Raw genomic sequence first — 15141 nt, forward strand, 5'->3', positions numbered from 1 at the left:
GTATGATATATATATCCATTCAGTACTTTTAAGTTAATAAATGTTTCATTAAAAATAATAATAATAAAATTTAATTTTTATTTCTAGCCTGAAGCATTTTGTTGGCTTAGGTGTGGGTGCTGGTGCTAACATTTTGGCAAGGTTTGCTGTAAGTATATTTTCCATTCTTTCTTCTAATCAAAATGTATTTAAGATACACTTTAATAAACCTGTGAAGTGTTAATATTTAAATATTAACCTTATACTACTTATACATAGAGCTGACTTGTTTTCTTTCAGGTTTATCTGTGCTTTTGTGTAGTAAAATAAAATGAATTTTCACTTTTAAGCAAAAATAATTTCAACACTGGAACTGCAATAGACCACATTCAGCTATGATAACTGCAGGAAACATGACAAAGCCTGAGCTACATTTGAGTATTGTTAAAGTTATTGAACAAACTAATATAGTATTTTGTGATCATAGAATGATTTATATGAATAAAATAATTTTTTAGTGTTTATATTTTATTTTTAGGTTTTTTGTTTTAAATTAGCCTATGTAGCCTTAAAGTTGAGTATATCCTTTTTATTATCATTATTGACTTTTGGTTGTGTCGCTTTTTAAAGCTGAAATCTACTTAACACCTGATGCACAAATCAACCAGATATTTATTAAGGAAGTGTTTCAGAAAACCCTTTGTAGAATTAAAACTACAGTTAGTTTGAATATACCAAATGATTTGCCTATATCTGCAAAATTGAATGAGCATATCCACTTCTCAGTATTCTAAGTCCACACTGTTTTGTCATTGACTATTTGTGACTATTCATGACATTGAACCCAACAAAACATCCCACTTTTACAAACTTTCAAATATATTAAGTGGATATCAGTTTCAGAACTAATCAATGCATCCTGAAGTCTGGAGCCCCAGGGAGAGGAACAGTGAGAAGATGCAGAGGAAGAAGTTAATGAGGGTGAAAAGAAAGACAGAGCATGTGAAGATATGTCTGTGATGCCAAGCAGTGACAGACAGACATCAATAATCAACAAATAACTATAGTGGTTGTGACAGAGCTCAGGCCAAATCTTAGAGTTGGTCTATTGACTGGTGTGAGCATCTTTACATGGGCACAGCTGAGGCAGAGACAGTGTAGGTGGAAAGCACAATGCATTGTGTCTGATGCCAATGATAAGAATGAAGTTGAGTCATGTGACATCTGGTCCTATGCTATCAGAAGAGGCCTGTTTTGGGGACATTCTGGGGAAATGGTCATTAATGAAGTCAGGAATAGCAAAGAGAATATGTACAGTTCTGTCTGGGTGGGTAGGTAATTTCACCACACAGATGTAAAATGCACAGTGTAACATCCATGAATTCTGAGAGGATACCAAAGAGCTATTTGAGCTTGGTATGGTAGATTCCACTACCCAGGAAGGATACTAGAATATCTGTTAAAGAAGTATCCAAGGAAATGTGTTCTTCCAGCTGAGAATAAAATCACAACAGATATATCTCTTTTGCTGAAAATATATAAGACAGCTGTGAAGTTTTCTTGGAGTTGGATATTCACCACATTTCAACAATCTGTCTTGGTGGAGTTTATACAGTTTACACCTATAATGAAAAACCAAGAAACTAGGTGCAGGACTCAAAGTCTTCAAGGATAAGATTGGAAACAAGGGATTTCTGTTTGATCATCATATCAAATCCAAAACTACTCAGCTTAAGCATGCTGCTAATTAGAACATTGTGGATGGAAATCCCCAAGAAATGTATTATGCTATAATAAGGCTTTTTCCACATCACTTATTATGCAATGAAAGCTGTTGTAATTTTGCCTCTCTGATATCTGCTGTGATTGCACCTGTGTCTCCCTGTTGTTCTTCCTGCAGTATCTTTGTCTTTCTTTATCTGTCTTAGTTCTGTCTCTCTCTGTATCTGTGTGTGTGTAATTGTATTATTCTTCTATATGGATTGGCTGTCTCTTTTTCTCTCTCCTTGTATGTGTCATCATACTCATGCTGTTCTTGTTGTGTGCCTTTCCCACTTTTCTGATTTCACCCTATTTGGTAGCCTGTGTCTGCTTGTCATGCACAAGAAGGAATTGCATAAATAAATGGTAAAAGAAGTGGAAAAAATGCAGCTGAAGCCATATTACTTGCATAGAAAATGAGAATCATGATATGATGCATTTGTACTTGTTGCAGTTGTTTTTTTTATCATCTCACAGACAGAACCAGAAAAGTTATTATTCTGTGACACTGTAGCAGAAGAACAAAAGGAGTGGACAAGTTTCCAAATGTTTTCCAATTGTCTTTTTAGTTTTCTTATAACCCATTCATAATAAGGCATTGAATGGGACACCAATCACAAAAAAAGGTCCTAGCATATACTATTAGTGAGTGTCACAGGAGATTTACCCACCCCTTCCAGAGTTCACCTCCTTATCTCCTGGTGTTATGAGCATGAGATGTTGTATCACAAAAACTTTGGAAGTTGAGGTTTTCATATCATTCCCTTTTTCAAACTTTAGTCATTTTTTGGCGAAACAAATTCCTAGTGTGGGTAGGGACTTTTTTCCCCCCCTAAAACTTATCATTTTCATTTGATTGACTCATGCATTGAATGTTAGTTCTCAGTAAATATCCTTTTCAACAATGCAGTAACTGTGGGCTCAATCAGTAACTTTACAGTTGGACAAAGCTGAATTAAAGAAAGAAAGAAATGCTTAAGAGCCAACAATAAAAATTTTGGAATGCAGTTTTTGTAATTGATGAAAATTTTTAAATGTTTATTTATGAAATAAACTAGATAAGCATTAAATAGTTATAAAATATTCAGCTTGCAAATGCAGAAAATGATTCTCTTTGCATTTTAAATTAAATTTTGAGATGAAACATTTAGAGGAAATTTGACTCAAATTTTCTTTCCAAAGAAGGTTGAAATATTAAAAAATGCACAGTATATGATAATGTTTAATGTTTTTATATTTTCCAAGTGAGCTATCTAATGTACATTGCTAATTAATTTAATAAAAAATATTAAGTGATGTATCAAGTGTATTAGCAGCTCCTGCTAGTTATTTTGTGAGAGCTTACTAATTCTTGATGTCTTTCCTCACATGTAGCTTAAGTATCCAGATTTTGTAGATGGGCTCTTTTTGGTCAATTGCACTTCCACAGTTTCTAGCTGGACTGAGTGGGGATACCAGAAAATAAATGCTATGTATCTCCGTTCTTCAGGAATGACAAATTCAGCACTAGAATACATGTTGTGGCATCATTTTGGAAAAGTTAGTTTCTGTGTTTTAATACTTTTATGGTAATCTTTGAAATAAGTGTTTTTAATATTGAAAAAATAGCAGTCCTCTGATACAGGGTAACACTAGTTAACTTGGAATAAAAGATATATTTATATTTTCATTAATAAATATTAAGTGTTAATAACTCATAAAAGTTACCAAATCTGAAAAGGACATTTCAAACAAATAACATATCTGTGACATCTTTTGAAAAGTGAATTTTTTTTCTAAACTTGTGATTTGTAACACGGTCAAAACTACTGCATAACATAACTATTTATAAAGCTGTTACACAGGTATGACGTAATAGTTGAGTTGATAGAAAGTTTCGATACATATACCATAGTAGGGCTAGTGAAGTGTATGTTATGCTACTTTGCTGTAAAATATTTTGTATAAAAATAATCTAAGATATTTAATATGAATATAGTATTTAATTTCATTCTATTTTATACGTAGGATTTATTTAATGGATGACTTTTAATAATACATCTAACACGTATTTAAAAAAAAAAATAACCAAGAGCAAAGTGCAATCCTAGTGTTGTTTTCATTGCCATTGGCTCAAGTTAAAAAACTAAAGCTATTTATACAAAAATGTAACTGTCAAGTTAATTATTTCAACAATGTAAATAAATATGCAGGAAAATTGATTAAGTTAATTTATTATTTGTTTATGGTTTACAAATAATGGAATGCCACAATTAAACTACAGTAGAAAAGTCCCATACTAACTCTATACATGTTCAGTTGACTTTAGGTAGCAAAATACATTTTAAATTCTTGTCTACCTACATAAGAAAGTGAGAAAGCTTTAGAACAAACAAATTACAAGAAATAAAATCATTCTAAATTTTAGAAGATATGATTTCAACAATATTAAAAACCAAAATGTTACAGAAAAATGTGAATTGTTGAATCTTACAGTTTTTGATATCACTTACTTTAAACATTCACTGTTTTAAGACTACTTGAGTTAAAAATAAGTTTTAAGGTTGTTGGAAAATGCACATTGATAGTCTCGGTTTGTCTATTGATAGGTTGTCTCTGCACAGGTGGGAAACTTGATTTCCACCATCTGAATAAAATTTCCAACAGGAAGTCAAAAACAACAATTTACACTATAATTTCAATTTTTCTTTCCTTTTTTAATTATTTCACAAAAATGCTAGTAAACCTAGTGTCAAAAGAAAATTTTTATCATTATATATCAATTATTTTATTTTGGGGATAGCTTTTCAAAATTTCATGTCCTCGTTTCCCTATGTAATGCCTGGAGTACTCAGGCTGGTGAGTTTTGGACTAGAATATAGGAATTATATATAAAATATGTTATAAAAACATAAGTTAACTAAGAAATGGAAACAAGTAAACCTTGAATAAGAATATATTAGTAAATCACAGGGTAATGTAAGTCATTCTGATTTTAATTCTATCAATGTTTAAAGACAAGTAACTTTTTCAGTATCAGATTTATTATTTTATATTTTATTACTTCATTGAAACTGGTAGACATGGGAAAATTTGAAGAAGAGTACACTTAATGATCATACAAAATCCATATGTGCTGAATGTTGTATATTTCTAGCCATACCTTTTAACTTTATGTGATTGATACATGTGTTTAGAATATGAATGAAACCTAACTACAAGTTTCAGCAGTTGTAGACTTCCTGTTCAAATATTAGCCATTGCAAGAAGTAATGAATTTTAAGAACTTTAAAAGTGCTCTGAGCTTTGATATTATAATCAATCAATTAACAAATCAGTAAGTTTTCTGAGCATTAATACAGTAATGAGAAACAAACATCATACATGTAAGAGTGTATGGTCTTATGTAAGTAAATAAATATGTTAAAAATGAAGTTTTAAGAAAATCCAAGATTTGATTTTCACATTACATTACTAACCTAATTTATGCAAAGTTATATTTTGTCTTAAATATCTTACTTCAAATATATTCTTAATATACTGCACAACATTTATGTATGATCTTATGACGTTTATAAATAGTTTGAAAACTGTAATTTTGTAAATTGGAATTCTGAACTTGTTTCACAAAATCCATCATGTAACACAAATACCCTTCTTAGTTTTGAGAAAAATTTAAACCATAGATGCACAATCTAATTTTTCTCTATTTTAGGTAACAGAGGATCGTAATCATGATTTGATTCAAGCTTACAGGCAGTATTATTCAAAGGCTGTCAATCCCTACAACCTTTCCCTGTTTATAGATTCTTACATCAGGTTTGTACTTATAATTTTCAGGATTCCACATACTAGGTTACCTTAAGTATTTGGGAGTTAGTTTTTTCTAATATCCTTAATTCAAAATTTGTTTGTTGGGGAATGTACTGTTTGATAGGTGAAGAAATTAAAAATGAGAAAGTTTAGTCCAGTGTCAAAAACAAGTGTTACTAGCTGATACTGAAACTTGCATGTCAGACATGTTTGACATTTGTCTTTTTACAGTGGCTTCTCTCTGAATGCAACTTATAAATCATTGATAATGAAACTTGTGGAGCATTAAGATTCTATAAATGTGAGGGTGTTAAACAAAGAAACTGATAAAAAGTTGAAGAAATAAGATAAATTATTTATGAAACTTGTAGTCACTTCACAACATAGTTTAAGTTGCAGTGAAATTCACAAAAGCAAATGCTCTTGGAGAAGGAAATCAGCATCAAGAATGTGGCACCTACCAAGCACATATCACCCATAATCAACACAGGTTTGGAAGTCACACATGAGTTTATCAGAAGATGCACCTAGCTAACCAGACCCTGCACTGTGATTCTTGGCTTGAGTGGAAATTAGTGACATCTGGCTGTACAACCTCTTATGGCTTATAAGGTTTAATTTCTTTTCTTTCTGTATTGGAAAGGTTAACATTCGTGCAGTGACCAACACATGATGAGAAAATTGCAATGTGGGTTGGATAATTTAGCAAATTCATCATGAATATTACTTCTATCTACTCTAAAGTGCATGGGCTGCGAAGATGCTGTGGATTGAGTAACAGGAAGCTATTTTCAACACGTATGCATGGTTCATTTTCCACTTAACCTATAGAAAGTTCAGAAGTTTTAAACTGTTTCATCCAAAATGTGATAAACCATATATTAGATGCTTTTCATTGTTGCATGTGAGACTAATGGAGTTAAAAGGCAAGGACTTTTAGACACGTTGGCATGTTGGTACTGTGTTATATTATCAAGATCTAATTACACTAAATTTGCCAAGCAAAACAGGGTTCAATCTCGCAATTGCCTATTGCAGTAACTCAGTGTTAAATATTTCATTAACTTCCAATGAGCTCCCACAGTTATTAGCTTGTACACCTGTACAGGTTAATTTTGGCATGAATTCTAATAGCTAAATTAAACTTAGTTACTAAGTAATATTTATTATAGTAACAAAAGTTGTTTTCTTTCTTTAGAAGATGTTATAGGCATAATAAATGTTTAACATTCAGAAGGCTGTAAGTACAAAATGTCATAATGTGTTTACACATGAAACATCTTTTAAACATATAAGAATATAGCATCTTAAGTTTGATATGGATGTAGAAGCAGTGACTAGATATAGAATATGCTTTCAATGGATGGTTATAGCAGAAGTTTCCAAGTACATATGTCCATTATTTTTTAAATATGCTAGAAAAAATATGAACATCAGTGGTTAATGATGTCACACTATCAGGCATTAACCATTATTTTAGTAAGATTTTCTACATATGTATTTCTATCCTTATATGGTGTATTTAAAGTAATAGTTGTAACAATTTAGTATTATTAACTGACTTCTTTGAATAATTGATGTAAAAAGACAAGGTTGATGTATGTCTAAGATACCTTAGTCATCTGATGAGTGAATTATTTATAGCACTCCGTATGTTTTTTCTTTGTATTTGTACCAAATTTAAGTGAACTAAACAAGTGTTAAACTACCATGGGTTGAAAGTACTGTGCAGCTTAGAAAAATGTTAAAAATAGATGATTATATGAAACATCTGAATTTTATATTCTTAAGTTTACCTGGCTGTTTTCTGGTCATATTAGTAAAATTTATTATCTATACCTTTATTATAAATATAATCACTGCTAGAAGTATGATATACATGAAAAGAATCATGCAATTTCTTAAAGATATTTGTAATAGAAGTTAATATTTTTAGGAGGAGTGACTTGCAGATACAACGAGAATTGGATACAGCAAAGAAGAAGTCAGAGCGGAGATTCAAGTTAGTTGTAGAACGTTTTCACTTTGTAGCTGTTTCAAAATTATGTGACATTCAACGTTATTGGGCAAATATTAATTTTGGTTTTACTGCTTTTGCTATTGGCTTTTTTTTTTTCTGTACTTGTCATAAGGTTTTAGTGTGTTACATTCAAAATTTAATTAAGCTACTTTTTATCATGGTATACAAATAAGTTTGACTTAGAAACATAACTAATAACCAAAATTTTGATAGTATATAAATTTTTAATTTTATAAGGCAATATAAAAACAAAATTTTGGGTTTCTCTTTGCTTTTAAATGGAGGATGATTCAAGTAAATATTGATGACCAGACATAAAATCTTGAAGGCACTGATAAATATAAATATAAATATGATTTTAGTTTTAATTTGTATCAGATTTTGTCTCTAATTCAGATACAAGCTGAGCTCAAATTTATTACATAACATATTATAATTTTGAATAGCCTCAAAATGAGTTAAATGATAATTTACATTTAGAAGTTAAATAAATGTTCATATGTATCCAACCTGTGATACTTACCAACAAGATTAATATGCATTTTTTTAAATAAAAATGTATTTTAATATACAAACAATAACACAATTTACAATAATGGTCTATGTACAAAAGGTTTACAGACAGTATTGAGTCTCTTGTTTGGTCCAGAAATTCCTTGGTATTGTATTGAAGATTCATGATGAGTGAATTAATTTTCAGTTGATGTAGATACTATGTACTTAACATGGAGCTAACAAGCTCTGTGTTCTTCATTCTTCAACAACATGCTGAGGTATCTAACAGTTCAGTTATATGTTTTTGCAAAAATGCTAATGTTCTCAATTAATAAGCATTTTAACAATCAAAGTTGTATCTTCTCTAGCAAACCAGTAATATGTGTATATGTATATATGTACTGTCTCTTGGCAAGTTGCATTGGTTATACTTAGACATGAGGAGAGTTTATTAAAATTTAAGCTAACACAACAATATAGAAGGTACACCAGTGTTTACCTACACACACACACACACACACACACACACACATTATTGATTCTTACACACAAGAAGTTTCTGCAGTTTTAGTGAATAGGTGGGAATTTTGCAATACAGACTTAAAAGTATAAGTTAAGTACATTTCTAAACAGAAATTTAACTTAAACAAACATTGGTATTAAAATAGATATAGAATAAACACAAATGTTTAGTCTAAATAGCTTAAATCTCATTATCCGTTTATATATATTATTTTTATTATATTGACTTTTTGACTATACCCCACTTACAGAAGTTACAATTATAAGGCACATGTATGCTTGTACTACTATATCCAAGAATATGAAACTGGCCTGTACAAAGTGATTTGTCTTGGCTCTGTTTTAGTGGTCTAGTATTTTGTTAATTAGTCATATTTTACTTGTAATACATTATATATGTGTACAAATATTGTGTCTGTTTACAAATAAGTTATTAAACTTGTTTTTTAAAACATAGTATAGTATATAAAGAAATAGAACAAAAACAAAACATGTACTCATTTGCTCCTGAAATTAATAATTTTTTTAGGGTTTTATATATGTATATATTTACATTTTGAAGTAACCAAAAATCGTAAATTACTATATTAGTACCATTGAATTCCATTATAATTTATCAAGCTTAGTAATTAAGCTGTTTTTGGGTCTTAAAGAAATGCGAAATTTTACCTTACTAAATTATTACAGCTAGGAATCTAGTGTAAAAATAAAAGTTTTGCCTTTTAAAAGTGAATATTTCAGAAAAGCTGGGATAATCACTAGGAGGTATTCTGAACTTTCACTTTGTTATTCACATGTCATTAACAGAAGTATTAAGAATGTAAGTATTTCCAAAAATGGAAAGAGATGGGTGTGGGTACTGTGTATGTGTTGGTAAATGTAGATATTTTTGCTTGTCAATATCAGTAATATGAGTTCCTAATTTGTAAGAAACTATAGACTTTATATTTGGACATCACAGACATCTAATTTGAATCAATGCTGCATTCAACATGCCCTGAGACACACAAGTGTAAGTGTGTTTCTTTAATATTTACTTTTTAAACTAAGAATTTAACTAATGTGTAATACTAAAATTTGAATTGTAATCTACAATTTGATACCAAGCTAATTGACATAAATTCATAAAATAATAATTGAATAAAATTTTGAATGTGAATCAACAAATGCGATGATATGCCCTTTGACCTGTGTCAGTAAGGTTAATATGAAAATCACTTTGCACTTGAAGCAATCAACATTTTGACTCCATATATACACAGAGAAAGTGAAGATGCTTCATTAAAAAATCTGTTTTTTGTCTGTAAATGACTCTTGATTACTGAAAGGTTGCAAAATATTATGAAAATGCATAAAACATGGAAGTTATAATATGGAAACTATAAAGGTCCACCTGAGATCACTGAGTCAGTATGAATCAAGCCTGTAGTAAGAGGTAATACTGAATTAACTAAATTTAGTTTTTATGTATTCTTGTATAGAAGAAGTGAAGTATATCTGTAAAGTTTAAATAAAAGCTTTCTGATGTTATGGTTTCTAATTATTTTATTTGTTTCTTTGATAAAGATAGTGTGAAAACTTAATTTTTTAACACTGAATTTTTAAGTGAATAATATTTCATTTATAAATTTATAACCTGGTTGTTTTTTATTCTCTGACTTTAATAGGTGTCAGGTACTGTTGTTGGCTGGAGATCTATCTCCCCACTTGGATGATACTATTGATATGAATGCAAGACTAGATCCATCTAACTCTTCATGGATGAAGGTAATTAGAATAGTTTTTTTATTTACACTAATTTATGTTTTCCAGAAAGGATATTTTAAGGTTACTGTAGTAGTAAATAACCATTTAGAAGTTTATTTTTTATTGTTTAGTTAACTATTTCATGAGTATTGATATTGATGACCTAAAAGAACAGCTAGTCAAGTAAATTATAAGATTACAGTTTAGTTACTTTATTTTCCATTTGAATTTTATTACTAAAAACATAAGATTTCAGCCCTAAAAGTAATGTATTATTGGTCATTTTTTCCCTTTTTAAACTTGACAATTTATACTTTATATGTGTTTGTTGTATGCTGTGAAAAATATTGTTGATAATTTATTTTGTAATTATTAGGATGTTTTTTTTTTACTTCTAAAGAAAGATTTACACATTGTTTCAAAACTGAAATTGTATCAGTAACTAATTTTATATAGATACTATCTTCCTACTGTGAATATTTTGTTGTTGTTTTTGTTAGTGCTACTTGGTTCTAATGCTTGACTTGCATTCTGTTGGTTTGAGGTTTGAGTTCCATCACCAAACATTCTCACCCTTTAAGATGTAGAGGTGTTTTAATGTGATGGTCAATCCCCTGGCAGAGGATAATGTATCTAGATGCCTTACTTCTCCTTTGTCACTTTAAATTATGGACAACTAGTGCAGTTAGCCCTCTAGTAACTTTTTGCAAAATTAAAAACAGATCCCATTGTTTGAAACCTTAAGTATTGTGGCAATCAAAATGCAGTCCTATTGACAAAACACTTTTTTTTTTTGAGACATACTGTGTAGACTAAACTACCAAGTATATCCATGTTAACTTAATTTATCTTTTATACTTAACTGTAAAGAGTATAGAAATTAAACCTACCAGGTGCACCGTGATGACGAGAAAATTATACAACAACTGAAGCCCAAAATAAACCAATACAAAGGAACACCTGTATACCTATATTAATAAATATAATCAAACATTGAAGCATGCCCTATACATTCCTATACTCAGTTACATAACCCCCTTCAAACATGTGGTCAGCTATTACCTCTTTCTTTCTTTGTGAACCTGACGATGACCAAAGAAGGTCATCTACATTAAAAAAAAAATCAACCCAAACCAGCCATTTTTGCATATATATTATACCTGGTGCACAGTATCAGTTTCGATGCACTGATAGATGTACCTGTGGTTATTGTAGTTTCTCTTCTACAGAAATAACTTTCAAACATTACCATGCTACTTGTTCTATAAAACATAATGTGTAGTAATTTTTTGTGGGTAAAATACATGGCTAACATTTTGTTTTAAGTCTTATTTGCTTTACAAAAAAATCTTTTAATAATCCATTGCAAATAGATCATTGAAAGTTATTCTCATACTGTATTATCAATCATGTCACAATCAGAAATTACTGATTACTGATTATTATATAACACAATGGGCCTCATTGTGATTCCAGTTATGTACTGTAAACTTGATGATTTCATTGTGTAGTATTGTTTAACTTTAAAAAGTGTAACAATAACAGAGAATTTACTTTGAAGCTTCATTAAATTGGAAATGTCTGAAGTTACCAATAAGTGTCATGCCAAAAAAGAAATACAATGTTTTTTCATTTCTTATTTGAAAAGTGAAAAGTAAAAATTGGGGTTGACCTTGTGGCTGTTACATTATTAATACATAACATTACGTGACCACTATGAGAGACAAACATATTGTTCATTACCTGTATCTTTACTGTGTATGTAATGATCAATTTTACAAACCTAAAAAAAAGAAAAGAAATTACAACTTTAAATATATTATGATAAAGAAGTCCCACATTGTGTTGGTTCAAGTATTTAAAATTTATAATCTCCCAGCTTGACACACATACTTTCATCAAATGTGTTTCAGATCTACGTACTTACACTTTATCAGTTTTAACATTTATCTAAAATTATGAAATATAACCTTTACTGTTGATAAACATATAAATCTTGATGACGAGAAACCCACTTGAAATAAAAATGTATCTTGGAATGGCTGGTATGGGTATTAACACTTTTATTGATAAGCAGAGAACAACGTTTCAACCTTCCCAGGTCATCTTCAGGTATGACATACTTTCAGCTGATAATGATGTGCATTTCAAACAGTTCATAAGACCCCTAATATTGGAAAGTAATGGGACATTTCAAGTTTCCAGTTCTCTGTCATCCATCCTTTGGCAACCTCCTCAGACAGTGCAGTACTACTGGGGAACCACATGTTGTATCACTCTGAAAATTTTGTGAGAAAAGTCCATGTAGATCTCTGGCAAACACACAGTGTGTATTGTCTTTGTGCATTGAGTACTGTTATCAACCATTTGCTAATGTACAGTTTCTAAATAAATTAGTGTGCTTTGTGATGTACCAGAACATTGTTTTTTAACCTGTCATTTAGTGTATCAGCTTGTGTAAATAAATGAGAAACAGAGATTGTTTAATTGATGTAATTCTGTGGTGAATGATGTTTTGTGTTGAAAAGAAACAGTTCAGTTGTGATTGTTAAGGATACTTACAAATCAGAAGGTTAATATTATAATTAAAGTGGTTTGAGTGGTGTTATTTTTAATTTCTCTGCAGTCAGTTTTCTGTGATTGAGAAACTTTACAAGCTTTACTGATTCCAGTTGTTGAACTGATTATCAGTAAAACATTGATTTTGATTAGTTTATTTTTGGATATCATAACATATCCATAAGTAAGTTATCATTTATTTATCACTGTAATTGCATTTTCATTTCTAGACTTATTTTTCTTTCATTTTGGTTTATGAAAATGTAGAAGTGTGACTAGTTTCACTTGAAATTCATACCAGTTTTGTTTTATGCTCTAAAGTTAATTTTGTTTAAACATCAGTATTTTTATAGTTACATAATGAAATAAAATGTCTGAAAAATATCCATGAATTAATTACTAATATAAATATAGTCTTTTCATTGAAAGAACAAGTGTATCTTTCAGTATTAAAACATGCTTTCTGCAATAAAACATTTTATAGTTACTATGACTGAATTTTTTTTACCAGCTCTCAGACTGTGCAATGGTTTTGGAAGAACAACCAGGAAAAGTTAGCGAGATTCTTAGGCTTTTTCTTCAAGGTCTTGGATTTGGTAAGATTTGATGGGGACCGGTACATACATGTATTATCAGAATTCCACTGGTTTTTAGTGTAGAACTTTCAAGAAAGCTATGGTATAGTAAGAATTACAGCTTTAGTGCGTATATGTATGTTTATCCAAGTGTCTTCCTTCATAAAATTATGAGTTACATATATTATAAAATCAAGTCAATCAACATATATTTTATTAACTAGAAGGAATTTTTGAAATTAATATGCATTTTGAAATAGTTTGCCGTATATATATATATATATAATATTTTCTTTTTTATTTGTTTTTGATATATCCCAGAACTGTTGTTACTTCATATACACTGGTTGTGTGTGTGTGTGTGTGTTAAACTGTTGTTTTTCAAATATAAAAACTGTACTTGTATAAAGTGAAAAAGACTCAACATTCTTACTTGCATATTGTCTTATTTCCTGTAGTACTTTTGTAGGTTGAGTGCTGTTTTTGTTTAGCACTGTCAACCTAAAAGCTTCAATTTTTTCAATTTCTATGTACCTTTTACATAAATTTCTTGCTAGTGATGAAGTTATTAAGAATTCATTGAAAGTGAAAGGATTTTATAGTCTGTTTATTTGGAAGTAAAACTGTAGTAGATTGAGCAAAATTTGACACTTAGCTGCAGAATGAGTTGAAGAAATATGGTTTAATACTAGTTTAAGTTATTTTGAATTAAGTATTGAGTTCAGTAAAAATACAGTTGTGGTAACAAACATTTCTCTTTTTTTCCTCCATTTTTGACTCAAATCAATCTAAAAAATGTTGAATCAGTTACATTGTCATTCAAAGTTTGTAGTGCAAACTGGAGGGACTTACATATTTTGGTTAAAAGGATAGAGAAAAATAACACTTATACTCCAGATAATTATAAAATAACTTTTTATTTGAACGAACGTGTCACCTTTGCAATTTCATCATGGTTAATGCATACAGTTCTGTATGTGAATCAATTATGATTGAAAGTTCTTGTGTATCCATTCTGTAAGAAATGTTGTTTATTGAACTGTACTGTGTAATGATAATTTTAAATGGTATGGGGAATGAAAAGGCATATTTGTTTTTATATATCTGTGTTTAACCTGTGACATAACTACAATAGTTATCGTCTGGTTTATTTGTTATAGTGGTTTCGTACTGCTGTGCTTCAGACCTAGCCTTCACCTCTGCAAGATAAATATAATTTTTTAAGTAATATAATATATGAACTATAAGATGCACTAGTAATATTGTTACTCTAGTTGTAATATATCACAGTAATATATTTTATGTTTGAACTTTATCATATGTATCATACACTGGTAGTTATGGATACCAAGTTAAATTACATCACTCTCTGATAGGTATAAACATCATGTTTGAACTGTTTCTTGTACTGATATTTTATGTTATAATAAAAGAATTAACTGCATAAGTCAAAATTCTGGTTTTATTCCAGTTTAATTTAGCACTCCTAACAAATGAAATTGCACTATTTCTTTCATATTTTATGTAATACATTTATTGAAGTTTTTGTTTCTTTGCTGTTTATTAAAGTTGTACATCTGAAAGACTGGAAAATTTAATAATTTTGTCGAGTCTGACATGGTAAATTTTTTTACCCTTGACATTTTATGTTAATTTAAGTCAAAATATCATAACTCAATTCTCCTAAAATGT

General features: G+C 29.8%; 1 protein-coding gene across 5 annotated transcripts in view; it reads left to right on the plus strand.

Annotated features, from left to right (window-relative positions):
• The window catches only part of LOC143248839 (protein NDRG3-like), a 43612-nt gene that overhangs the window by 22742 nt on the left and 5729 nt on the right, over nucleotides 1-15141 (plus strand). For 4 of the 5 annotated variants that reach the window (XM_076497679.1, XM_076497697.1, XM_076497674.1 and 1 more), the window contains 6 exons: nucleotides 88-148; nucleotides 3115-3279; nucleotides 5435-5538; nucleotides 7469-7534; nucleotides 10237-10336; nucleotides 13386-13470. In XM_076497679.1, coding sequence (XP_076353794.1) covers nucleotides 88-148; nucleotides 3115-3279; nucleotides 5435-5538; nucleotides 7469-7534; nucleotides 10237-10336; nucleotides 13386-13470 — 581 coding nt within the window. Of the gene's footprint in view, nucleotides 1-87; nucleotides 149-3114; nucleotides 3280-5434; nucleotides 5539-7468; nucleotides 7535-10236; nucleotides 10337-13385; nucleotides 13471-14609; nucleotides 14804-15141 lie in introns of those variants that run through there. The other variant, XM_076497703.1, reaches the window with a different exon arrangement.

Source organism: Tachypleus tridentatus, chromosome 1 (genome assembly GCF_004210375.1).
Source record: "Tachypleus tridentatus isolate NWPU-2018 chromosome 1, ASM421037v1, whole genome shotgun sequence".
Lineage (NCBI taxonomy): Eukaryota > Metazoa > Arthropoda > Merostomata > Xiphosura > Limulidae > Tachypleus > Tachypleus tridentatus.